General features: G+C 39.1%; 2 protein-coding genes across 5 annotated transcripts in view; both read left to right on the plus strand.

Moving 5' to 3' along the window:
- The window catches only part of LOC139143696 (cytosolic carboxypeptidase 3-like), a 26,245-nt gene extending 19,751 nt beyond the window's left edge, over positions 1-6,494 (plus strand). Inside the window, exons 13-21 of the mRNA XM_070714217.1 lie at positions 608-718; positions 1,316-1,485; positions 2,164-2,323; positions 2,601-2,702; positions 3,290-3,415; positions 3,974-3,984; positions 5,327-5,461; positions 6,127-6,193; positions 6,393-6,494. Coding sequence (XP_070570318.1) covers positions 608-718; positions 1,316-1,485; positions 2,164-2,323; positions 2,601-2,702; positions 3,290-3,415; positions 3,974-3,984; positions 5,327-5,461; positions 6,127-6,193; positions 6,393-6,494 — 984 coding nt within the window. The remainder of the gene's footprint in view (positions 1-607; positions 719-1,315; positions 1,486-2,163; positions 2,324-2,600; positions 2,703-3,289; positions 3,416-3,973; positions 3,985-5,326; positions 5,462-6,126; positions 6,194-6,392) is intronic.
- Positions 6,125-27,072, plus strand: part of LOC139133618 (uncharacterized) — a 26,447-nt gene continuing 5,499 nt past the window's right edge. For 2 of the 4 annotated variants that reach the window (XM_070700369.1, XM_070700375.1), the window contains exons 1-13: positions 6,125-6,193; positions 12,912-13,066; positions 13,633-13,752; positions 14,754-14,820; positions 15,797-15,940; positions 16,219-16,491; positions 17,092-17,176; positions 19,056-19,462; positions 20,129-20,215; positions 22,901-23,108; positions 25,058-25,181; positions 25,650-26,042; positions 26,871-26,943. In XM_070700369.1, coding sequence (XP_070556470.1) covers positions 13,666-13,752; positions 14,754-14,820; positions 15,797-15,940; positions 16,219-16,491; positions 17,092-17,176; positions 19,056-19,462; positions 20,129-20,215; positions 22,901-23,108; positions 25,058-25,181; positions 25,650-26,042; positions 26,871-26,943 — 1,948 coding nt within the window. In that variant the 5' untranslated portion in view covers positions 6,125-6,193; positions 12,912-13,066; positions 13,633-13,665. The remainder of the gene's footprint in view (positions 6,194-12,911; positions 13,067-13,632; positions 13,753-14,753; positions 14,821-15,796; positions 15,941-16,218; positions 16,492-17,091; positions 17,177-19,055; positions 19,463-20,128; positions 20,216-22,900; positions 23,109-25,057; positions 25,182-25,649; positions 26,043-26,870; positions 26,944-27,072) is intronic. The other 2 variants (XM_070700380.1, XM_070700388.1) reach the window with 2 other exon arrangements.

The following is a 27,072-nucleotide window of genomic DNA, read 5'->3' on the forward strand; positions in this document are numbered from 1 at the left end:
ATTGTCACTTTTGGAGTGAAAGAGTCTTTACCTCCAAAACATAAGTTAAAATGATATTCTGACCCAGCTTTTCTTGATATCAAAAATGTAGCGTGGTAAATTGTTCGTTTTACCAAAGCATGTACATGTTGAAAACACTATACTCTAAAATATGTACCGGTACAACTATGTAAATTGAAACAAGGTCATTTCATAACTTTGTAATGACCAGAACTCAAGCAGCTTTCAGAATGAATGATTCGCAGTGCATCTATGGTATAATTTGATTATACGACGTGTACAGTCTGTTGATCAAATGTATTGTAAGCATGTATATGCATTTTGGATTATTGCTTCTGGTCTGCTGAGCAGATTCATAATATTCGCCTCTTCACCCCCAATTCCCTGTAAACAGGTCCACACTCACCATTGATAGCATTAGTTTTGGGCCAAACCATGGTGGTGAAAAGGTTAGACTATCACTTCATAATGACAGCTGTAAATACATCCAGCCACCCTGTTTGAAAACGATAAGATGTAGAAAGTGCTGGTGGTGACAGACCTCAATAATGCAAATCATTGAGGATCCATAGATTTATATCTTAATTTCTCTCACCCCCAAACACAGAGCAAACGTGCCGTTGTCCTGACAGCCAGAGTGCATCCAGGAGAAACACCAGCTAGCTGGATGATGAAAGGGTTCCTCGACTATTTGACGGGGGATTCAGCTGATGCTAAGGTGGGTGACACAGCAGATCAATAGCCCCTGTAGTACCATATGTGATGGCATGATACTTTCTTTGTCGTACTGAGAATTCAGTAATCAAACTAGATTTTACTTGAACACAGTAACTATGCCTGGACCTACACTGGGTATAGATTTGAAGGCAGAATGTGCCTCAACGATATATTTTTGGACTCTCAAATTTTCACAATACTACACTTGTATATCACTTGTGTTTGACTCATTTTGAAACTTGTGGGAGGAGTGAAGTTTTCACTGTTTTGATTTTTTGTGAAAATAAAAAAAATTTCCGCATACAGCTGACATGAAGATATTGGCCATTTTGAATTTCAAATATCAGTAATGAGTGTCTTTAATACCAAGATTTGCATGTAGACTCCCAACTTTTATTCTTGATTTTTGAAAGGGAATTGTTGAAAGTTTAAATCAGTAAGTTTAAAAGTGTGTTCTACTCTGAAAACAAATTGCACTGCAGGATCAGAAACAAGTAATGTACTGTTCTGCAAAATCTCAAGGGATGTTAATATTCACAACTATAACATGCATGTATTGCATTCTTAAAATAATCGACCTGTGTATTTTGTCTTTCAGTTATTACGAGACACCTTTGTCTTCAAGGTGATACCCATGTTGAACCCGGATGGCGTGATTGTAGGCAATTACCGATGTTCGCTGGCTGGGAGAGATCTCAACAGGAATTACAAATCAGTACTCAAGGAGTCGTTTCCGTCCGTGTGTCACTGCAAAATGCTCATCAAAAAGTAAGTGGGACCCTTGACTTGCCCTCAGTGGCTTTGTGAAGGGTGTGTGGTTTCTTCGATGGATGTGGGGTTCTCTATACACACACACTGTCACACTGGGATTTAGAACTCAACTGGTCTATGCTGAAGGTAACAGAAATTAACCTCACAACACCAGGTATTTGTTACATAGGAGGCGAGACAGCTGATTGGAGGAGACCCTAATCCAGGTGTTAATAAATCTACATAATAACATGATAATGAACCTCTTACTACAAAATTTTTATGTGTCACGCCGATCAAAACCTACCAGCCACACTTTGCATGGCTGCTTAGAGTTCAGCCACTATAAATGCAGTGCAATTCTGTCAATAAACCAAAATTAATTCTACATATGACTGTTTAAGAGAGTATCCGTATACCAGAAAAGTACTGGGTATTTAATTTGGTATTGGACAATCAATGTATTAAACAATCTCTTCCTTAACCCTTCCATCCCCATTTCCATGTACATAGATCCAACCACCTTATTGAAAATACTGGGGGTAGCACCAAAATCAGGTTGTAGAAGGGTTACAATCTGGACAGCTTATACTTTTCACTTCCCCTCTAATTTCGTTCAGTTTCCATTTTGTAAATCCAGTGTCATACAGTTTGACATGTCACTATCTTACCTGCAAGTTTTTGTTAACCACACAGGTTAATGGAGGAACGTGATGTCACCATCTACTGTGATTTACATGGCCACAGCAGGAAGCAGAATGTGTTCATCTACGGATGTGAGAACAGACATGATCCAGCCAAGAGACTTAGGGAACGGATCTTTCCTTTCATTCTCAATAAAAATGCACCTGGAAAGGTAAGACCATGGGCAGAAAGTTTGATCACAGTACAGCTAGTAGAATCTGTGTGTGGTAGAATTGACAGTACATTGATGTTGGCACTCACTCTCAGCCTCTCATTGGATATGCATTGTCGAAATTTAAAATTTTGTATAGTGTAAAACTTTTCTCACATCCTAAGTTAGAAGAGAGAAAAGGCAAGCGTTAATCATCCCTATATGGGAAATAGAAGACTAAACATTGGCTTTGCTCTATCTGTGATCTGTTTGGCTGTCGGTATTTTCTCATCGACAGTTCTCCTACGAGAGTTGCAAGTTCAAAGTTCAGAAGAGCAAAGAAGGAACTGGACGTGTAGTGATGTGGCAGATGGGTATAATGAACAGCTTTACCATGGAGGTAAGGAGACTTTGAAAAAAATTCCCCAAGTTACATGTATATTGTACAAGCTGTGATGTTCCACTTGTTTGGTTTCAGCTAAACAACAAAGTGCATGCATTTATATTCAAACCAACTACGTAACTGTATGTTTTCATTGAGTGTCACTGATAACATTTTTCAACATGACCAAAGATACTGATAACTAATACTTTAATCAAAGAGGGACACTCGTTGTAACTTTCGGTTGTATTTTTCATGATTTCATCCTTGAGGACAAGAGTTTCTTTCCCTTTTAATGAGTGGAAGCAATGGGATGGACCAAGTTCAACATTACCACAGAAATCTCAAAGAAAAGTCAATGTTATCAGGATTCTAACCCTTCAGAAGTTAACCAACCACAGGCCATTTCTAATCTACACCGTCAGGGCTAGGTTATAGGGGTAGAGTTAGGGAAAATGTCCCTTGGGTTAACTTATATCCTGTGTATAACTGTCCTTCTAGCAATCCAGGAGACCCTAAATGGGAAATACATATTTGATTTATGTAGAAGTTCATCTTTCTAATATGGAATGATTCCCATCACAATGTCTTGATCTATGCAACAGGCCACATTTTGTGGATCTTCAATGGGCAACAAAGCTAACTATCACTTCAGTACTAGGGACTACGAAGCCATGGGATACCACTTCTGTGATTCCTTGTTGGACTACTGTGATCCAGACAACTCCAAGGTAAGTAATACACACTCCTATATTGTACATGTTGTAAGTACTGTAGTATTAGGAGTGCATAGCAGCTGTAGTGGTCCTAGTGACAACAGTAGCGTCATTAATAATGATAAATGATAACAATGAACAACGTCCACCTACAACACAACTATAGCACTAAGTGATCTTATTTGTCAATCACTAATATTGAAAGATTGAACAGTGCTGGGGTCACACTAAGCCACATTGTAAATCAAATTATCATAGGGAGTTATATGTAACAATTTCTAATAAGAGGCACCCTAAGAAGACGATACCACAGCTACAAGAATCAGCCCATTATTGTGACACATGCATGTTGTTCACAGATATTTGGGTTGAAGGTAAAAAAATTGCTGTCTGCTGTAGTACGTACCATTTTGTTCCTACCATAATGAGTAATGACTGCATATACATTAATGCACAAATACATGTGATTTTCCAAGATCAAACTTGATTTTGTTATGTTGTATTGTACTACCTTGCTGCAAAGAGAAAACTTGGATGCTTGAATTTGTGTCGTTTTTTTTTTTCACATGCCAGTTTCTTGAATTGTAAATTAGCATCTTGTGAAGTGATAGGCATCAGACAGTCACACCCACATCATGCACCGCAATCATTGACCACTTGACATGGGTGACCTTTGAACTGTGAATCAATAAGCTAGATTGAAGGCAGCGACAGTGAAAGCTGAGCATCAACACCACACTTGCTGAGCCTTATTGCAGGTGACCTTTGAACTTTCAGCATGGGTGAAGTGACATATGCTTCTTACAGAATGTGATGCTGAGAGGCCGACTAGATTCAAAGTACATCTTTTGAACTCAACGCATCATTAACGTAATCAAGTTAGGGTGACATTTTGATTTGATCATGTCATCCTATAATACCTGTTGGTACATCAGTAATAATGCAAATAAGAATGCTTTAATAGGAATTCCGACACAGATTCAGTGTCTGACTGTTTCATCTGACATACTGCTAATGCTAGCATTATCTCTTTAGCAATATCATGTAAATCTGTGGTATCATTTTGAATAATGTAGACATGTCCTTTCTTTATTCTTTTTCCAAAATGGCTGTGGTCTTCTCTCGTTTTGCTGGTAATTATCAATACAAATTTGAGATCTAGGCATGACAGCCACATCCCAGCATGCCTTGCATCTATCAGTTGACACGTGTTAATATCAAGAAATTCATTAGATACACTTCCATGTGAAATTTCCAACCCGAATACAGTATCTCTCCCAGTGCTTGCAATATGTAGTTACACACTGAATGAATAGCAAGTTGCATGTTTGTGTAGAAATTTTATGAAATTGTCACTTCTCTTACAACAATCCCTCACTTTTTACTGCCAAGATTTCATCTAACCCATTGTTTGCAATGGAGTAGTTGGACATGCATAAAGTGCAACGTCTGTGAAAGGCTGATATTACCTGAGTTTGAGTTAGTGCAAAATTACATTTTGGAAACCAATTTAGGTAAAAGAAAAGTGTCTACGAGAAGATAGGAAATTTCAGCAATGCCAGTAGTTAGCTTTACCGGTAGGATGCGCCTCTGGTATAAATATTCAGACCGCATAAACACAGAGACTCGCAGACATCTGCACTCTGATTCTGCAAATTCTTCCAAATTACTCACATCTCATCATACAATACACAAGTCTAAAACGCATGTTACATATTTAACTTGCAACCTCACTTCTAATGTATACACTATCAGACACGCATATACGTATGCATGAATGTATTTTTACGCAAAAGTTAAAAATATATTGGCAGAACCCCCTGCAGTGCACTTAGTGTGGTTGCTAGTCTTTCCAGATGAATCAAGCAAACTTCTGTTTTGTCTAAAACCAATCTTTTCATGTTCTTGCCATTCCTTTCACCACAGTCTGCTCAAATTCTTTGTGCCTTGGAGGAGAGAGTACGCCAGGAGATCCTGCCATCTGCGTCTTGTTGGATCACCGCTTCCTCCGGACGGCGTCGTAGATTTGAATGAAGAGTACTTGTCAGTTGTTGAATCAAGGTGAGTTCACGCACCCTCACTTGCACTCTCTGAACCCCCTAGTGGTTCTATGAAATGGAATTGTCCTTTCAGATGTTTGAAAGATTGTGTCAATATCGTAGCATCTGTGGGTGAGCACATATCAGGGAGATGAATTCAATATATGAGATCAAGTCCCATCATAACCAACATAGACAATGCAAATCTGTAAAATAACATACTCTATTTGATCAACGATGTTAGGGCAAGGGGAGGGGGTGCCCAGCTCCTGTCCCCCGTGCTACAATGACAGGGGTAGGGTGAAATTTGAATTATCTAGGGGACAGTACAGGTAACTATGATCAATATTTGATTGGTTAAATGTCATCCTGACTTCCGTCTTTGAAAAGCAGGGTTTGGCTTACCAAATGGCAGGCATCCTGCAATCTGTTAGCCTAGATGAAGTACTGCACATTATGAAAGTCATTTAAACTTTACGAAAAATATGGTTTCTGTACTTAGCTGATAAAAGAAAGCACTCAGTTTTATCAGATGTCACAGTGGTGTTTTGCAGAGCAAGAGAGAGCAAGCATCAAGGGAGAAAATAACTTTGAAGTAAATAAAATGAAATTTTTGAATCCTTAGTTTTCAGTAAATCACAAGTATTTGAAACAGCTTTCTAATCTGCAGTGTCATTCACTTTTCAGTACGAGTGGTTCAGACAGTTCAGCTGATGATGGACTTCCTGTGCACCTGTTAGCCATCGCTCCAAAGGTAGGTCACAGATATGGACAAATCTGGAATATCTATCCATTATTGGAGGACCACGTTAATGTGCATGTCAACTTTCAAACTTCATGTCAAATGAAAACTATATCAAGATTCTATTCTCACTGTTTTGTTGAAGTCGTAATTTATAATTTACAGATAAAAGCATTAACCTTTCTCTTGTTGTGGCATGTCCCCCTTTTAGGCTCCGCTGTCAACGGCGCGGAGCTTATCAAATAGGTTGATTTTCCGTCGTCGTCCGTTAACAATTGCCTTCTCCTCTGGAACCTCAAGTCCATTGCTTTGAAATAATATATGCAGTTCACTTAGGGTGACCTCACTTCAGTTTGTTCAAATCGTGTGTGAAATTTGCATATTTGGTATTTTGGGGGCATTTTTTAGTGTTTTAGTAAAAAAAATCTTCTTCTCTGAAACCGCTTGTCCAATTGCTTTGAAATTTGATATGCAGTTTACTTAGGGTATTTTCACATCATGGTGAAATTTGCATATTTGTATTTTTAAAGCAATTTGTATCATTTTTGGTAAAAAAAATCTTTAAAAATCTTCTTCTTCAAAACTACCAGTCAGATAGCTTTGATATTTGGTACATAGGTCCCCAGGGATGATCTATTTCAGATTTGTTCAAATTGTGCAGACATATGCAAATTTGCATTTTTAAAATAATTTTTGCCATTTTTGGTCAAAAAATGTATTTCTCAAAAATAACTGGTCTGATAGTTTTGAGATTTGGTATACAGGTTTCTATAGATAAACTAGTAAGAATAATATTATTGATTTCTGATGAAATCTGTTATTTTGTATTTTTTGGGCAATTTTTGCCAGTTTTAGTAAAAAAATGTGTATTTACAAAACTACTCATCTGATAGGTTTGAAATTTGGTAAACAGGTTCCTACAGATGAACTACTACAGATTTCGATTCAGTGTAACGTTTCGAGAAAGTAGGAACAACGTCCTTTGGTGTCGATTTAATCGCGATAACATAAACATTGTATCGCGGGGCTACTAAAATAATTAACTTGGCGCTATCAGTGTCTCTGATTACAGTGGACAGCAACACAGTCAATTTCTGTGAGACAGAGTCTGTGAGACATTTTATTTTCAAATATTGAAACAGTAACAGAACAACAAGAATGAAAATCCAACGAAAACATCTAAGTAATCATTGTTGATTAAGAAAGTTGTGAAACATCAAACAATAAAGATACCGTGGTGATATACACGTCCGGTCCATGACCTAAACTTTCACAGTTGTGACGTGGTAATGGCTTTGTCACATAAAACTGAAGATCAGAACAGAGTTGGTAAGTGGCAGTGACTATATACTCTAACATTTTGAGATTACAGCACTGTAACGTTTCAAAAGAAAACCTTCACCAGAACTTGACCTTTGCAAATCAGATGACTGCAAGTACATCGCGATAATTTGCTGTCAAATCTAGACTGACCTTAAAACATTTTATCCGAACACAGGAATGAATATTTCGCTCAGACAACAGAAAACTAGACATTACGTAAAAAGTTAATCCATCTTTTAAATGTGATTGTAGAAAATGCTAAATATCCGACTTGCATCGCAAATCGTCGCAAAGGCGAGTTGTGAGTCATCTGTGAAAATGATTCAACGCTCCAAAAAACACAAACACGTAACGAGATGAATAATAAACACGACTGCTTGAATGTGAAAATGCCTGAAAAAGATTATACTTGTTCTACGACCGTTCAAACTACAACAAACTCATGGGAACGGCGATGGCGGTGACGGTGGTGGTGGCGGTTGCTGCTGAGAAGGCTGGTCAGGCAAAGGCGGTAGATAATTTGTCGCGGTAGAAACTGCACCAGATATTGTCGCAGTGGCACTTGGCGGAGTTATTAACGGCTGCTGGTAATAATTTGCCGATTGTGTTAAGGGCGGAGTATACCATGGAAACTGGTACGGATAATAACCATAAGAGTACATACAGGGCTGATATTGGTGTAAGTTGCCCTGCTGTACATAACTGTTGTCAACAACGGACTCCGTGCTTGCCGCTGGTCCGCAGGTCTCGGTTGATGGCATGATTGCATGTGTGGCCGGCTGGGTTGACGTTGGTTTAACGATAGAGTAACGGGTTGGATTTTTCTCAATGAGAATATCGATGGCGCTTTTCTTCTGTTTTGCCACTGTACTAGCCGTCAATCTTTGTGTTTCCCTATCGATAATTGACTGAAACGTTTTAGATGCGATATCCAAATTCGTCGGTAGCGTGTTTGCATAGTGTTTTTTCAGTATCGCGATGTCAGCGTGCAGAACTAAATTTCTTTTGTTTCGTCCAATTCTGTCTAGGAGATACTTGTCGGGGTTTGATCTTATCAAATGAGCTTCTATTTTCTTTTCAAATGTGTCACTGACTTTTTCGAAAGCTTTATACTTGGCAGTCACCTCGGTTTCTAAACGTCGAACATCTTTCTCCAGTTTTTCGGTTTCTTGTGCAACTGCATTCAGTTCGTTCATCTCATCTCTATGGTGATCGATTTCACCGCACTGAACTGCCGACGTACACCTTATATTGGGACAGTTTCCCTTGTGATGTCCAGTTCCACGCAAGTGACAGTTACTGCACATTCTTTTACGCTTATCAACAGCTACTCCAGGGCTGGGTGTATATTTTCTTTGAAGGCATTCGTATATTTCGAGGTATTCCGCGTGCTCCTGTTGTTTCACTTCAAGTTGTTGCCGCTTCAATTCGATATCAATTTCCATCGGACTCTTATAAACAAATCTGCTTGTTTCATCTCTTGATTTGTTTGAAGGAGGGCTTGAAATGTCGGTAGTTGGATCATTATGGATTCCCTCACGTTGCGTATCGAACGAAAGTCCACGACGGACTGAACTTTCATCACTGTTTGAGACGTCGCTTTGATTTTCACAGCTTGACTCCTTTCTCTTTTGATATGGAGATGTCCCGTCCAGTACACGCAAATGCAATGACAAAAAGTCAGACAATGAATGTCGCTGTGCAGATTTTATCACTCTTGAAAATGTAGATTCCACGATATCAATCCACAAACCATCGCAATTTCTGTAGCACAACCTGATGCAATCCATTCGACCAATATAGGGAATACATTGACGCAGTCGATCTAGAAACCACGTGTATCCTCTACATAACAAGTCGGTCACGCGTACGTCCATTGGAGTGCATCGCTCTCGTCCGTAATACACATAATGGATAATTAGTTCGAGTTCTTCGTTAGAATCCCCGAAAGACTTTGACAACGCCATCCTCACAGCTATAAACCAGCGGTTTGGATAGATTGAAATTGAGAGTCCCCTATACCGGGCCTAGATCGCATAGCGCGCCAAAAACCTGAAGTTTGCGACATTTGTGTGCGATACAGACTTGTGACGTATTTTGGACCGTTCCACTGTTATGAAGTACATGAACTTTTTTGATCTCCGTTGAATTTTAGCCAGGGAGCAGATTCTGTCAAGGCTGTCAGGCAAGATAAGACGGACGTTTGTTTTGCCAACACAGTCGATTCATCTGTGTCCAATTTACGCGAAGTTATATACAGCTCACTGTAAAAAAGTTTACTTTCTCACACCCCGTCACATTGGTAGTAGCCTGCACTAATCAAACTACAGTAATTACGTTTCTAAAATTAGATGCGTGACTATCTTCTGAGAGAGTGACTTTCACACCGTGCTTGAGCGGCATTTTTACTGTCTAACTAAAACTATGGAAACAATGTCGGCTAGAGGTAGAATGTTCCAAAGAGGTAAAGAACTCAGTCTTGACTATCGCAAGCTTGTTTTGCAGTCTTTGTTGGACGTAGGAGCTAATGACGAAACCGGAGTAATACCTCACGGAAAGATTGCCGAAGTTGCCAGAAACACAACAAGGGTCTCATGTACTGTTAACTGTTAAAAAAACTATGGAAGCAGTATCGTGAACAAGGGCATCTACAACGAAAGCCTTGTAGTGGTGGACGTCAGCGAAAATTGAATAACCACGACCTGTTGTATGTAGAGATGCTGAAAAGTGAAAGACCGTCGATTTCATATGCCGAAATTAAAACAAACTTGGCGCAAAATGCAGACATTGAAATTTCGACGTCTGCTCTTTGTAAATACGTGAAATACCGACTACCAAGTGGCGAGTGGACAAGAAAGAAGATAACTAAGCATGCCTATGAGAGATTCACGGAGGGAAATATGGTTTACACTCAAGCCTATACCGATTTCTTGTCACAATGTAATCCATACACTGTAAAGTTTATGGACGAATCTGGAATTCAATTACCGTCTGTTGGCTCACAAAACTACGGTCATTCGCCTGTTGGCGAGCGATGCGTTGAATTGCAACGATATGCAAAAAGTCCAAATATGACTCTAAACGTACTTATGGGTGCTAACGGAATTTGTTACGCAAACATAATCGCGGGGCATCCAACACAACTCAGTTTTTGCAGTTTTTTACTGAAGCTGTTGATGCTAACACGGACAATGGCGAACCAGCAATTCGGCCCGGTGACGTGATAGTGGTAGATAATTGTCCTATTCACCACCATGAAGGTGGAAGAGCACTTCGGCAATCCTTGGACAATTTAGGAGTCGAATATGTTTTCACGCCGACATACTCGCCTGATATAAATCCTGTTGAATATTTATTTAATGACTTGAAGAAACGTTTGAAGTGTCCTGAATATAGAGACATGCTGCATCGTAATATGCAATACGCCATTTTTCATGCACTGTCTGGCATTACGGCAGCCGACTGCCATGGTTATTTTTCCACTGTGGGATTCCTCCAAGTTTAAAATGTTATTTTACGCAAATTATCAAGTCCAGCTAACGTAACGTATAGGAATTATGCTAATACAAGCCGACAACGCAGCCACAAGATGAGACTGTGGTGGTGTGCCTTTTTCATGTTCTTGTTTGCGGATAAACTAATCGACAGCCCCGGTGAAAGAATGTTGTACCGATTTTAAATCGCGATATTGTCATAGTTGTCAGATTTTGACGCTGATGTCAACTTTCCGATTAACGTACACTTCTGAAAAGTTTCCAATCTCAAAATGTAAGACTGTTGTTCATTATAGTGATACTCATATCATAAGTTCTGTGTTAATTCAGATCTTCATTTCATGTGATGACAAAACCAAAACCATAGTCACACAACTGTGAAATTTTCGGGTCATCATGGACATACCAGTCAACACGTTTTCTCTATGGCTTGATGTTTTACAACTTCTGTAATGAACGTGAAATATGTTCATGTCTTTGTTGGATTTTATTTATTTTTAACGTTGGTTTTGGCTTCAAATGTTTGGAGTAAAATATGTTTCAGGAATGAACTGTACTGTCTACAGTTAAATGTTTGTTCGTAAACTGTAATAACCCCCCCTCACTTCCTCAGACACTGATAGCGCCAAGTTAATTATTTTAGTAGCCCCGCGATACAATGTTTACGTTATCGAGATTAAATCGACACCAAAGGACGTTTGTTCTACTTTCTCCAAACGTTACACTGAATCGAAATCTGTAGTAAATGATATTTATTGAAATTATGATGAAATCTGCAATTTTGAAATTTTGGGCAATTTTTTTTCCATTTTTGGTCACAAAATGTGTTTCTCAAAAGTACTGGGTTAACGGCTTCAAAATTTGGTATACAGGTTTCTATAGATGAACTAATTGATCTTTTGAAGAAAAAAATTTGTGATGAAATCTGCCACATTTTGATTTTTTGGGCCAATTGTTGCCATTTTTGGTCAGAAATTTATTCTCATAAAACTACTCATCAGATAGCTTTGGGTGACATGTTCTTAGGGATGAATCCAATGTGATATATTCAAAGTATGATGAAACTTCAATTGTGTATTTTTTTTCAGCTATTTTAGCCACTTTTCTGGCCACTGCATTGAGCTATCAAGATTTCCACCTTCTTCATCAACATGTGTCAAAAATAGTTATTCTCTACATAAACACAGCGGAGCTATATCGGCCGCTAGGTCGCTTGTTAATGTTTCACTTCAGCTGATTACCTTTTTTGTACACATGAATTTCGTTCTGGAAAATAGCAAGTGGAGAGGTTTCGACTTAAAGTCAGGATTGTCTGTTACTATTCTGTTGCCATTTTTAGATGATGATGGTTTTCACCATCAAGCTATACACTGCCTATCTCACACCATGAAGTGTCGTAGTAAACTCGATCAACTCTCGTTACTCATATGTTCTGTGTTTGACACCTGCTCCTGTTTTATATTGAACTTAATCCACCTTGAAGGAGTACATCTTACGCAGTTTGTTCAAACAAGAAAATGCTACTTTGGGAACCAGGCGAGATGAAAACCTCTGGCTGATCTGTACGCCTTCTTAACATGTTGCTCCCCTCATGTGGAACTCCCTGCATTCGAGATGTCCCACTCACCCAACCTTTATAAATTCAAGCAAGACTCACAATCCATTGGGGCTTTCTATCACTATTCCTCATTCTGTACAAGTTTCATATGACTGAATATTACCTACAGACTGTACTTTGGTACTTTATGAATTCATTTATCATAGATAGATTGATTTTGTCATTGAGCCGAAACAAAGAATGAAAACATAGAGGAAAAAAATGAAACTTAAATGAAATATTTAACAAAAAAATTGACACATTTTGAGCATTAGACACATAACGTACAAGTGTTCAGATAATTAACTCTCCACAGCTTCAGAAGAAGAAGAAACTTAAAACCAGGAAAGAGAGGGACCGGAAACGCCATCCAACGCCACGGAGAAATTTGATGAAGGGAAGAGGGAGTCTCCGTCCAATGAGAAAGAAGGATCTGTGTCTGCTGGTAGTGGTGGCAGAAGAGAGGAAAAGGTGTGTAAGCTGAATTGGATCTTTGTTTTTCATGACCATGTTACTCATAGATTTGTGTCCTGTTAGTGTTGTTACAGAGTTGTGTTGGACTCATGAGTTGCAATCTGAGTATCTGTGTGTGATGGGGAGCTGAAATTGCCGCTATACTGTTATGTGGTGATTCTTAGATTTCTTGTGTATCATACCATGTCTTGTCATTTCTAGACTAAGTGTGATATTGTCCAAGCTTCTGCTGTCATGGTAAACAAAGCTGGTTAAGTATTTCAAATTTCATGAATTGAGTTGTGTTATAGAGTTGTTACATCTTCATTTAAGGAGAATTTTTATACACAATTGTATTTTTATATTCCACAACACGAAAAAAAGATTCACGGTCGCTACTGTATTGTTTGACATATCAAGGTTTTGCATATTTACCCCACAAATTTTCCAATTCTGGTGAATGTTTCAGTCATGATTGATTAAATGAGGTGAGCAACAAAATGTCCCGAATATTGATGAGTGCCCTTCAGTGGTGACTCTTCCCTCTCTCTTAACTTTTTGTTTTATCCCTCCCTCCCACACAGGTGATATCCAAGGTGATCAGATACCAGCATGTGATGCCCAAGGACAGTCATTCAACAAGTCGGTTGAATTACAGTCGACATGATACTTCCTCGGCTGATAAAGAGGAAAAAGCTAGGAAGGTGAGTTTGCTCAGAGAAATTTGTGATGTGATCTGACCAAATCACTGTGCAACAAGCTGGTTAGTTTGACAGCTTTGTCATGGATAATAAGTTTGGAAGCTAAGTTCTCTCTGATCTCCACACAAAGCAAACTGCCATCCACATGCATGCATGTACTTTTAATTGAATTGGCCATGTCACACAATTCGTTTTATAAGCGCTGGTAAGATGTTCTTATACTTTACACAACACATGTTAAATTTTACTATTCAGCACTTACAATACTACTGTTTACAAATTGTATTCTTGCTAAGTTCAGGAAATATAGTTGCATAATTTTAGAGCTGTACAGAGAGCCAACATGCAATATGAAAATATCCGCCATGATGAGACCCTATCATTTGATTTGCCTTAGTGTGTTTTAACATTTTACGCAACAGGAAACGTTATGTCATACACAAAAGAAAATTTAATATTCCGACCAATTTATAAATACATTTGACTTATCAAATGTAATGTTGTTGCATTTCAATAAGGTAGTATGCGACCTCGAAACTGAAGATTTAAACTTTACTCAACTTTCCATGAGGAAACTTCAAACCATCTCCTACCAAAACATTGATAAAATCAGGGATCATGGCGTAAAGTTTGGTACTACAGAAACAAAATACCGAATGTATATCAATATTCAAACTTCAAAATGGCCACCGTCCCTTTGTTTAACTCTGTGAGGGAAAGCAAAATTCTTGATGTAATTTTCAAAAACCAAATAGGGTTAAAATTTTCCTTATTTCAAGAGCTTCAAATGAGCTCCCACAAGTGGTAGACCAGAAAAGTATTGCAAAAATTGGAAAGTCCAAATATCTGTCCCCATGGCACATTCTACCTTAAGTCAAATATTAAAAACCTGTGTTAAGAACAGCCGAGACATGCATCAACAAAAATGACTAATTTCGTGTGAAGCTTTCCAGTTTCTTTTTCTAGAAATTTCACTCTTTACATTTTTTTTTTTACATCAACAGACTGAATACCTGGAAGCGCTCACCAATGCATACATGAAGAACGGAATTTTACCTCAGGGAGAAAAAGGTAGATTTTGGGAAAAAATATAGAGAAAATATTATTTACCATACACTGTCATTTGTTAGATATTTAGATTATTGTTCTTGTACTGTGCATAAAGAAAAAAGCTCAGAACATAAAAGTCATTAACAATGCATTTATTCTTAATGTGTAGTGGTGTTCTGTGCAAGTTAACATTGATTGTCATTTCATTTGCATGTTTGAACCTGTATAAAATGTCACAGAGATTCTTCAGTCACTTTTATCATATCCTAGTATGAAACATTTCCTATTGTTATTTTATTTTGACCTTTGCACCACCATTTGTTCATCAAAATCCAACATTATCAATGGCAAGGGTAAACCAGTGTACAGGGAATTGGGGTGTACAGGTGACATAGTTTTTTACGAAGTTTTCAGCTTGTTTTTTGTAACCACTTACTAACTGTATGAGTCAATTTTTTTCATGTTACTCCTTTTCATGAAAAAGAATTAAATTTGTTAACCCTTTGAGCACCGAAGTCTATTTTTGTCCCCTTTATAAAATAAACCCCTGTCAATTTTTCTCAGATTTTTGCCAAAATTTTGAGAAAAAACTATAGCCAATGAAATGTGATGTCCATTTGGTCCAAAATTATAAAGAAATTATAGAAAAATTCATAAAAATTGGTAAAATTTTGCACTAAAATTTGGGCGGGAAAATATACAGGCTGTCAGCGCTAAAAGGGTTAAACAGACATTTTTTGTATGCCTACATGATTGCACATCCTGGTATTTCTGTTGGTATGAATCCACGACTGTGATTTGACATTTTGCACCAACCAAACAATTTCACTGAATTCAGTACTAAAATTGTCACTGTAACTCATTGACAATCAAAAATATCCAATTTGCAAAATGTTGAAATATAAATATGTACATACCACCAAAAATACCAGGATTTCAGTTCTCGTTGGGTCATAAAACTGGCCATGTCAGTACCTCCGTGCTTTTATTTATTCAGAAATTCCTACATTCCGCTATACTGCTGGACAACGGGGTATGTCTAGTGCGCCCATGAATGGAATGGACGGTTTGTGTCCGCACCATGAGAAAACATTTGCTGCACAATATGTGGCCAATCACCTCTCAGATCTGCAGTTTACAGGTAAGCTGTTTTCTGATTGGTCCGTTTCAGGGACTGATCAGCCATTTTTTTTTATGAAATGGTCGTACATCCTGGCATCTTTGGTGGTATGTAGCATATAAAATTCAACATTTTTGTCATGATTGACGGTTGAGGTTGTTTGAATTGTCAGCAGGTGAAGTAAGCAGTCAACTCATTCTGTGAGCATGAAGTTTCCTTCAGAATATCAGAAAGTGACCTATATTTTGTGGTAGTTCCAAGTTCATTAACATTATGGATTTGTTGTGTTTTATATTTAGATGACCAGTATGAGTGGGGTCACTCTTCAAAGAACCTGGATGATGCTCAGGGTAGCAGTAGGTCACGACCTACGACCCGGCAACACGTGGTGGCGCTGTCTGCCGTTCAGCAGAGGCAGCAAGACTTGCTGCAGTTGCAGCACCAGATGGCCAGGTCGCAGCAATCACGCCCGTCCACGGGGCGAGGCAGTCCCATCAAAACGCATCCGTCTCCGTTTGACGAGCAGCTTGACGACAGACGACAGACAGACTATACAGATTTTGTGAAAAGAGGTCAGCAAACAAACTAATATCATTCCTGATGTTTCAAGTTCAGTTGTCATTGTTTTCCCATTGTCATAGTGAAATTGTATGTTGTTTCTGTTATTCAGGTTACTTGGCCATAGGACACTGTAGCTATTAGTTATTCTTTCCTGTCATCATGGTGATCTTGTACTTTATTTTTGTTATCCAGGTTACTGGGCCAAGGCCTGTTATAGCTATTTGTCATTCTTTTCTTGTTGTCATGGTGAAATCATACTTTTTTGTTATCCAGGTTGCTGGGCCAAGGAATGTTGTAGCTATTTGTCATTCTCTTCTTATTGTCATGTTGAGATGGTACTTTGTTTTTGTTATTCAGGTTGCTCGGCCAAAGCCTGTTGTAGCAATTTTTCATTCTTTTCCTGTTGTCATGGTGACATTGTACATTGTCTCTGTTATCCAGGTTACTCGGCCAAGGCCTGGTGTAGCTATTTGTCTCTTCTCCTGTTGCCATGGTTAGACCACACATTATTTTTGTTACTCAGGTTACCGGGCCAAAGCCTGGTGTAGCTAGCTGTTCATCATTCTTTTCCCATTGTCACGGTGAGATCGTACTTTATTTTTATTATCCAGGTTACTCGGCCAAGGCCCGTTCTAGCCATCCAAATAGTCGCTGTCCATCCGCCACACAAATCAGCTACCCACAACCACAGCCAAGGTAAGAGAATACTCAAAATCCTGAACCAAAAGTGTCTTAAAGTCAAACATTTCATATCCGATTTTCGACAGTTTGAGGATTTCCAAGATCAGAATGCCTGCAGCCCTGCTGAAGTTAATGCTTTTACTGAAGTTAACTAGCTAAAAGTAAAACTAACCAGCCCAACTAGCTGAAGTTTATGTTTAAGTTATTTCTATGCAAGTTTGTTCTGCTCCTGAGAGTTTAATTTGCCAGGAACTCTTCAGTGGTTCAGATTATATCTCATCTCTAGGTGTTCAATTGTATTAAGTACCTCTTTTGGATTTATGAAGAGCAAAGAATATGATGGGAAAAATGTATACAGCGATTGGTATTCTTTAAGAATGCTGAAGAGGAATATAGTTCTGAAATTGCAGTGAATGGCTGTCTAGAAACTGTTGTGATAGTTAGAGTAATGTAAATTAAATTTGAATATAACATTGGCTGCTACAGGGGTGAAGCAAATTCATGCCATTTGATTGGCCTTTGATATTATCTTCTTGTTCTTTACTATTGAGCTATCTCAGTACTTGTTTTGTCTACAGTACAGATACTGAGATAGAACTGACAATACATTCCCTCCAAAACAAAAAGGTTACTGTTGATTTGCTCACACCTGTATGTATTCATTTATCAATGGTAAAAAAGCATCGCATAATACTTACTTCTAACAAAAATTTATCATATAACTGTTTTGTATAAGATTTAAGGTAGTACACCTCTCGAAAGTGAAAGACTTCAACTTTTGCTCAAACTTTCCACAATGCAAAATTTTGATCATTCTCTCACTGAGTCAAGAATGAAAATAAAGGGTCACCATGCATAGTTTGATACTAGAGAAACAAATTACCCAACATTTACTATATTTAAATTCAAGATGGCCACCATCCATGTGTTACCTCTGTGGGGGAAAAATAGATTTTAGATTGTTAAAAACTAAGACGATGAAAATTTTTCCAATTCCAAGAGCTTTAAAATGAGCCCAGACAAGTGGTGGATCAGACAGGAATTGTGAAAATTTCAGAGTTTGAATATCTGTCCCCGAGGTGCCGTCTACCTGAAAATTCCAACTGCCTCCCTGAGTAGCAGTCTAAATCCATCATCAAAGACAATAAAGCCATTGAACAGAGGGGTTAAGTTGCAGTTTATGTGCAATTTACTGTTTGAACTCTGAAACCCCATCCCCCAGTGACCTTTGACTTATGACATCATTTGGACATTTCACCCCATGGGAAATAGGGTTCAAAGAGGCAAAGTGTCCCATATTATTCCGTGTAACTTTTTTTGGAAAAGAGCGCAAAGAAACATTTATCAAGTCAAGGACTGAGAAGCTCAAATTGTGTATATAGTGGTTTTAATATCTTGTGAAAGAGTGTTCAAAATCTGTCAGTCACTGAAGGTTGTTCAGTCTTGGTGTTTTGGATGGTAGGTGAGGATTGCTGTGCAGGGAAATGCGTCGTTGCATAAAACCAATTTGGCTGGTTTCATTTGAAGTATGCTGGATCCGATCTTGTCTGAGTGCATCTTGTTGGTAGTTAATTCAATTGATGGTGACCCTAGTATGGCTCAAAATGCTACTTCCTCTATAGTCTCGGTGAAACAAAAATTTTTTCTGCATAGTTTGGAACGAATTCGCTTCGCAGATTTTAGAATTCCAGTTCACTTGCTATGTTTGATTTGATGAATCCTGGATAATCGAAACACGGAAATTCCACCATAAGAAAGATATCCTTGTATGGTAGTTTTCAGGTATATATTTGTAGTATATCTATAAAAAGCACACTAACAAAAGTAAAGTGCTAATGCAGGCACATAGATACTAACTTAATTTCATAATTTAATCATCTTCACGTAACATTAGATGCGAGAGCTGTAGCAGCGGTGGTGGAGGCACTTGTAGCCCCTCAGGGAGGTATAGCGCCACCAACGGCGACAATTGCGTAACCGTCACCTCGTACTCAGTGAGTAAAAACACTAACCCATCATCATCCAGGCTAGATCAGTCTCAGAACACTGACAGAACTAACCGAGTCAAAGCGTCGTCAGGCCCCGACGGCAAGGCCGGGACGAGCAGCCGACAGCAACGCAAGTCGGCCGACTCGGACAGGAGGGAGTCGCCGAGGTACAATAAACAGACGGCGGACAATGATGTCTATTACAGCAAACAGCAGCAACCACAACACTACCAGCAGCAGCAGCACAGACGACAGGATCACCACCAAGACAGGGAGGATGGACTCAAAGTTTCAACCTCTCAGCAAACTACAGGTGACTTCCCCTAGATATCTTTACACCGTGTCTAACCCCTGTCTCTCACTCCCACATTTGCCCTTTTAGTTCAATCCTATTCTACACCCAGGTGGAGTTTGACCCATTTTTCATGCATGGGTAGATTTACTAAAGTATCAAAACTGTTTTTGTTCCATGTCCTTTCGAAAACAAAAATTAGCGGATAATGATATTATGCGGTCAATGCTATCTGTTTGAATGTCTAGATTGATGTGTTAGCCTGCTTGATCAAAATACCTGATGAAATATATTTCTCCTGGGAAGACTCCATACTATTGTGAGAGTTAATAATTACACATCAATAAATGGATCTAACACTTTAACTGCCATGTTCTGTTAATAAGCCATTGTCTTCCTGTCATTTCTAATGATGAGTGAGGACTCCTGTGCCAGTAAAGTGAAATAAAGGTCAAAAGGTCAAGGCCCATGGCCATGTGCCAGCATGTGTGTAAGTCCTGCTAGTTCATGATTTTGACAAAACAGGTAAAAAATTACAAAAAAAACCACCTTATTGCAGCTTGTTTACACTTTGCTGTCATCACCATTATGACAAATGTCATACTGTATTGTCAGAATAAATTGGCAGAGGCCTGCATACATGTTTAACCAAACATTGTTGATGATTTTTTCCTTGAATTTTGACAGGACGTACAGGGTCAGTATCTAATCATCGCACTACATCAACCAGCAATGTATCTGCATCCAAGAAATCAGGGAGAACAAGCCGTACAGGTAAAAACCATTTCAAACTCCATTATGCAAATCCCCTCCCCTGCCCTCCTTCCCCTTCCTCCCCCCCCCCATTCCCGATGCCTCCACGCACTTCAATCTTCCTCTATAATTGACTGTACCATATCAAGAACAGACGGATTGGTCTCATCATACATGTTCTTACCCCCCCTCCCAACCTCTCATAATTCCTCCTGTCTTCCCCCCCCTTAGTCCCTCCCCCTCCCCTTACTCTCTCTCAGTTCATGAATTCATTTCTATTTCTTACTTTACACTCTTCTCGCTGGTCAAATCTAATGCCATCTTCAAAAAAAAATGCCATAGCTGTACTCTAGCCTGCTTGAAATCCCAGCAAAAAAGCAGCGACAGCGACGTGTTCTGTGCATTTTTGATGCAAGTGGTCGTATGTTATAGTCACACTCTAAAAGACCTTCAACAATTCTGTGAACATGAACATTTAGTTCCTGTCTGCATGAAAGAATGAGACATACCGGTACATACCATTTTTTTTCACAATTAACAACAGTTCTGGTATTTGCATATGATAATGTCACTTTCTTGTCAATAGTATTCGTGACTGTCCCTCTCAACAGAATCTCACAACAGATTTCAGTAGCCAGCTAATTAAGTTAGACAATCTCTTAAACTGGCTATCAATCATGATACTGTATCTGTTGTCTTATACTTGAAGGAAAATATTGTGATTTGAAAGTCTGTATCTCTTTCCAGAGTGCATATGGTATTTTCATCTTGAGATGGTATTCGATTTGACCAGAGAACTTGATTTCTGAATTCAAAGCCCCATTTCAGAACGGTTACCATGAAATCTAAATTTGACACGGTTGTGTATGATTCTATGGATTTCTAATACCTTCACAGTGTAATCACTCAACAAATATCTATTAGGTCTTATGTAGTGGCTGAAAATAGCTATCAATTACAATAGCTAAAACAAAACAAAACTAGACAAAAACTGAAGAACAAGTTTGCTACTCTCTGTCAGCTAATTTGCCACTTATGTTGAGCAAAGTAGAATATTATCATTTTTGCAAACCTGGTTTTTACACCGTTTGTTGCATCAACTTTTAGTTTCATTTCTTCTTACATTTGTATAAGATTGATAAGAGCTAAAATGTTCATCAAAAATAGAAGTTCTGTGTTTCTGTCATTTTTCGCATTACAGTGATATAAATCTCACTCTAAAATGTTCACGTTTAGATTTCTAAGACTGTCACAGAATCTTGGCGCTCTGCCCAGTTTTCAACATTTCTACCACGTCATTAAAGTGTTATCACTTTTACATTGATCTCTGCACGACTCACCGTGGTGAAAAGTAGTGGGTCAATAATTGTTTGATAATCACCTCTCTACTCAGGCAGTAATTATCATTATCACCCTCATGGACAGTCACATATCTCCAATAGTGTCCGCCAATGTATAATCGCATATTATTTTCCCTTATATTGTCCTCAAAACGTCACATATTGCCCTGTTGAAGTAGTAGTCAATAACATTTTCATATTAACCTCCAGTAGCAGTCAATATTGTTCACTATTAATCCTCCATTGGCAGTCATAATTGACTGATACTAACATGGTCCAGTCAGAGAAATATCAAGGTTATGCTGGCCAGTGTAACTGCAGATAAGTGGATACACATTCTGTTTACATTGATTGCAATTAACTTAAGGAGTCATAAGAGGAGTAGCAATGTCAAGAATACATGGAGGGGGCCCCCAAAGGAACCCTATTTTCATCATAGTGTAGTCTGTGTCCACTTATCTGCAGTTGCTCCTGTTTTTTCTCTATGACGTATTACACAGAGGTGAAGGGTTCGTCAAACACTGCCACCAAGGCAGCTCGGCTGATTTCATTTCTGTCAAGACGGCTCAGGTCTGTCCCGTGTGTTGTTGCAAGCCTTCGTCCTGATCACACATCATCACAAACTTATTGCTATCCGCAGAATTCTCACCTAATGTTTCCAAGCAGTTTTTTACATACAGGACAGGCCTGTCCAATTTGAACAGAGAAACAACATACTGTACATACAGGTTCAGCTATTTTGCAGGCTCATGCTCCAGTGGCTTTTTTTCCGTTCATTTCCTCAATTGACACACTTTTACAACAAGATTTTGATACAATCCTATTGCGCTTGTTGTACTCAGGCTTGACCTTTGAACTTTTAACCAGAGATGAAGTTTTTAAGATTGCCATGTACTGAAAAACGTGTGCAAAATTTATCTCCAACATTCCCTGGTGCTGTTGTGTTAGTAATATGACCTGGGTCTCAATTGGTATCACCTTTTAACATCCGCAACGAAAGCACAAAAAACCCCTGATCAACAAGCACTTCCGAGTTCTCACCCAAGCGTGCATCTATCACATAGCACGGTGCAACTACAGTGTGATCTTGACAGATCTAAAACCAGCGCACATTTCAAATTTGCAGTACCCACTTTTCCTTCTTGTTCCAAAACCAAACCAAGCCAAAAATCCAGCTTTTCAAGTGCGCTTTCTACAGTTTCCAGGGAAAGCACGCCCAGATCAGCCGTCATCGGCATCGACTCCACGTGGCTGATGTATTATGGGATAGATGAATGCCACTCGGGTGAAAACTCGGACACCTACTTCTTGACCTGCGACTCTCCCCGCCGCCATTACGTCATCTGTCGTCCTTGTTCATCCACAGGAAATCATAGTGTCGATTCTGAAATAATGACTAACGAGGTCGAGCGACTCGTAAGACATAGCCGCTACTCCGCTAGCACCAGCGACATGTCTGACACTGACCCGGAAGCGCTACACAAACACGCACCACAACCTTCTGTTCCCATGACAGCAACCTCATCCAAGGCTTATGTTCCCATGTCCACCGGTGAAACGGGGACCCAGACGGGGTAAATGATTTGTGTACCAACTACGTGCATGTAGTTAGCACGCACACAATACTGTAAACTATGAAAGCTTGGTCGCATGTAAAAATTAAACAAATATTGCAGGCCATCATGAAAGCATCATTGCAAAGTCGGCTTTCCTAGTTTATGCGTCTGTTTGTCATGTTCACATAATGCATCTGTGTCATCTAAAAGCCCATATCATCGTGTGGCTGTCATATTCTGTCTCATCTCATGTCTATCACATGTTCATCACATGTCCATCACATGTCATCTCACGTCCATCACATGCCATCTCATTTCCACCATGTTTCCATCACATGTTCATCGTATGTCCATTTCATGTCCATCGCATGCTAATCACATGCTAATCGTGTCCCTTTTCATCCATTCACGTTGATGTCAACACTGTGTAGTTCTGTGCAGAATTGGTCCGTCATTGCATCACAGCTAGCTGCCCATTTCATCGTTGAACAGAATAAATAGCCGCCATAATACATCCATGCTAGTCCAGTTCTGTACAGTCTACTATTTACAACGTCAACTACTTTCCAAAATTCACAGACTGCCTGTCAGTGACCTCCTGTCACATACAATCAAATATGATATCCCAAAATCAAAAGACTTTTGTGTCCATCTGTACTGAATTTGGACCTTTTGTGCCATATATACACAAACTGAATGATTATTGTCATCTGAACATTCACTTTAACCCAGAATACATCGTTCGTGGTTCAATTTGTTGTAAACAGGCAGAGAACAGTGGAAGGTAGTTCTGATTTGTGAATTTTGTTATTAAATATTATTAACGTTGATGTGCTGTGTTGGTTTGTATGGTACTAGGACGTCTGCCATATGCTAATATGATTTGGTTGCTGTGTATCGGTAATGTTGATTTCTCCGCTCACTCTTATCAAAGTCAAGATCTGTATGTACAGTGGCAATATCCAATACAAGTTGAAGGTTACAAACCACGGGATACGCCAAGTTTTATTTTTCGGAATCCTCAAATCAGATCTTCAGAAGTTGCATTCTAGAGACAGCCGTGTATCTCAATTAACCTCCATACAGTACTTTCCAACCAATAATGGAAATTTCCACACCCGAATTGATGTTTTTTACTGTTGAACTTTGACCTTTCATTAAACTTTGATCGATGCCACTGTGACACACTACTGACTTTGATATTGTGAAATCTTCAGCCTAACAATAACGCATCCATTTCCTGCAGGTATATTTTTGGTGGTGGTCTAGGGTCACACAAAGGTCACACATCCTGGCAAATTCTGTTGCTAGTACTGACAACCCTAATCTAGAGAAAGTTGCAGGATTTGTGACCTTTGATGAGGTCACACCATGGGAGATCAGGTCGCTTTTTATAAAGGGCCAAGGTCAGCAAGATCTATGGCAATCAGTCATGCTGGAGTATCATCTGTAGGCGTCATCACTTGTGTTATTTGACTTAAATTGCAGTGTAAGTGAAGCGAAGGGATTAAAATCCAGTGCATGATGGGATAGCAAGGTGGCAGGCTTCAACTTTTTCGGTGCATCTATGAATGTTAACAAGTCACACATTCTGGTGCTCTTATTCAAAGCCATTAAATAGCAAGGTCATAAACAGATTCAGCCCACTGCAAAGAAAGGCATTGCAGGGTACTCAATGAAATCAAAATTAGAGAAATCTATAAGTATCGTTTGAATATATAACTAATGATGAAGTTCATGACAATCAGGACTCATTACTTATATGAAGTATGTTTACTAAGCCTGAAATCATTTACTGTGTAAGAATTTAAGTTGTAGTGTGAATCAGCTGGATAAAAAGTGTTTGTGAAAACAAAAAGCACCAAAGTGTGTGACCTATGAAGTTGTTGCAGTGTACTAAAACATCTGTGAAAAAATGGCCCTTGAGGGTGCTCTTTTCACATGTTAATTTTTTCCCGTCGCTGTAGGAAGCAACACTTACATATATCCCCTAGAGAGGCGAGAGTCTCAAGCCACACCCAGTCTGGCCACAAAACAGATCTATCTATATCAACCAAGCAAATTTTAAAAGACGGTCATCAGCACAAGCAGGTAAATACAGCACTTCATATGACCATTTTGCATGCATAGTGTCTGCCCATCCTTCAATATCAGTCATTACAAAGACAGATTCTCTTCAACGATAATACCTTGTTAAATGTAAATTTGATATTTCTCAACAGCCTTCTACTCCACTTATTATAATCTTTTGAACACAAGGATCAGAGTTCAAAGGGCAAAAAACTTGACTTTTATGCAAATTTGTTCATTCTGGTTTCATTTGAAATTCAGTGGTCTTTTGGTCTTTGTTCCCCAGGAAGCATGGCCATGTCGTTCAGGGGCTTCAAAATGAGCCCCCACAAGTGGTAGACCAAAAATGTATAAATTTTTACAATAATTGTAAAAATTTGAGGGTCAGAATATCTGACATAAGGCGCGTTCTACCTGTATACAAAATACAAACTTTAGAAAACATTGAGTGACCTACAGCTAGTGTTTGTTGTGTTTTCTTGACCACAGGATACAGACAGGAGTAGCAGGGAGCACACATCGCACACAGTCAGTCCTCACACAGCCAGCGCAAACAGCAATAACAGCAACGCTAACGGCACAGGGAGGGAGCTAACAGTGACCAAGCTGTCATCGGCGGACAGTCACAAACACTTATCAAAGCGCCACTGCAGTCCAACGGAGCTGGTCCAGCCCGTCTACCCGATCGAGAAAAACATGGGCAGTTCGCATCACTTCAGACGCGCGGAGAATTTCACGCAGCAGCAGTCGGAACAACACGGAAGTCCTGATCACTGGAACGTCAATAAGAGCAGACCGAGGAGGAGTCTCAGCGGGGGGCATCTGACATCGGAGGGGTCACCCCTTGACAGAGAAGACCTGGATATCATGGAAGAGGAGGAGGTAGCATTTCTTTCACCCTCGACATTCACCACCCTCTCCTCTTATATTCTCACATCACAGTTTCCAGTCAGTGTTGGAACTTTTCCACTTTCAGCTCTGGGTTGTCCCAGCAAAAGTATCAACTGAGAAGCCTGGGAATTCTCATTGGAACTGAAGATTGACCATCAAATTGTCATGTGATTCCTGCACTACAGATGCATAGAGAGACTCTGTTCAAAATTATCACTGAAATGTCAAAAAAAACCAGAAAAATCCCTGTTGGATAGCGATGAGACTTTGTCCCATAGGATTTCATGGAATATTTTTTTAAAGGATCCATGTATATTGATATAATAATGCAAGTTTGATTGTAACACCCACTAAATGCTAACACCATTGCTGTACTAGTAAACTCAAAAGTAAAAAAAGAATATTGCATTGGTACTCACATGGTCCATATGCTCCTTGAAGGCCTTTTGGAAAGTCCTGGACAGTCCTTCAAATGACATTAGAGTCCTGAAAAGTCCTAGAAAAATGATATAATCCACCCACAGTATTAAAAAATGACAAGATGATCAGCAATGATATCATGAAAATGATAATGTAAAATTATATGTACAATCGTATGATGTAAAAATGGTATGTTGTCAAAACAATGTTCTTGAAAATGGTATTATGGCCCTAGAAAGATTGGTGAATATTGTTAAAAAAGTCTTTACAAGACCTTGAATTAAAAGTGACTTTGAGTGTATGGACCCTGTACTCATATCCGTGTGTGTGTTGGGGTCTGTTCTGTATACATTACAGATGAGTCACATTTCAACCCTGTGTCTATCTTTTCTGTCATAGGCTCGGGCAGTATCTGGCCATGTTCCGTCGTACAGATCTCAGGCTAGAACACCGCTAGTGTCAGCTGAACCAGGTAAGGCAGTCGCTGTTGAATGATAAACACAGAGATCAACAGACATTCTAATGTCAAATTTGCCCCTAGTATACCAGTCTCTTTCATGTCGAAAAAAATCATCATGGTTACAGTCTCAATGACAGTAAC

Source organism: Ptychodera flava, chromosome 1, assembly GCF_041260155.1.
Source record: "Ptychodera flava strain L36383 chromosome 1, AS_Pfla_20210202, whole genome shotgun sequence".
In the NCBI taxonomy this organism is placed as follows: Eukaryota; Metazoa; Hemichordata; class Enteropneusta; family Ptychoderidae; genus Ptychodera; species Ptychodera flava.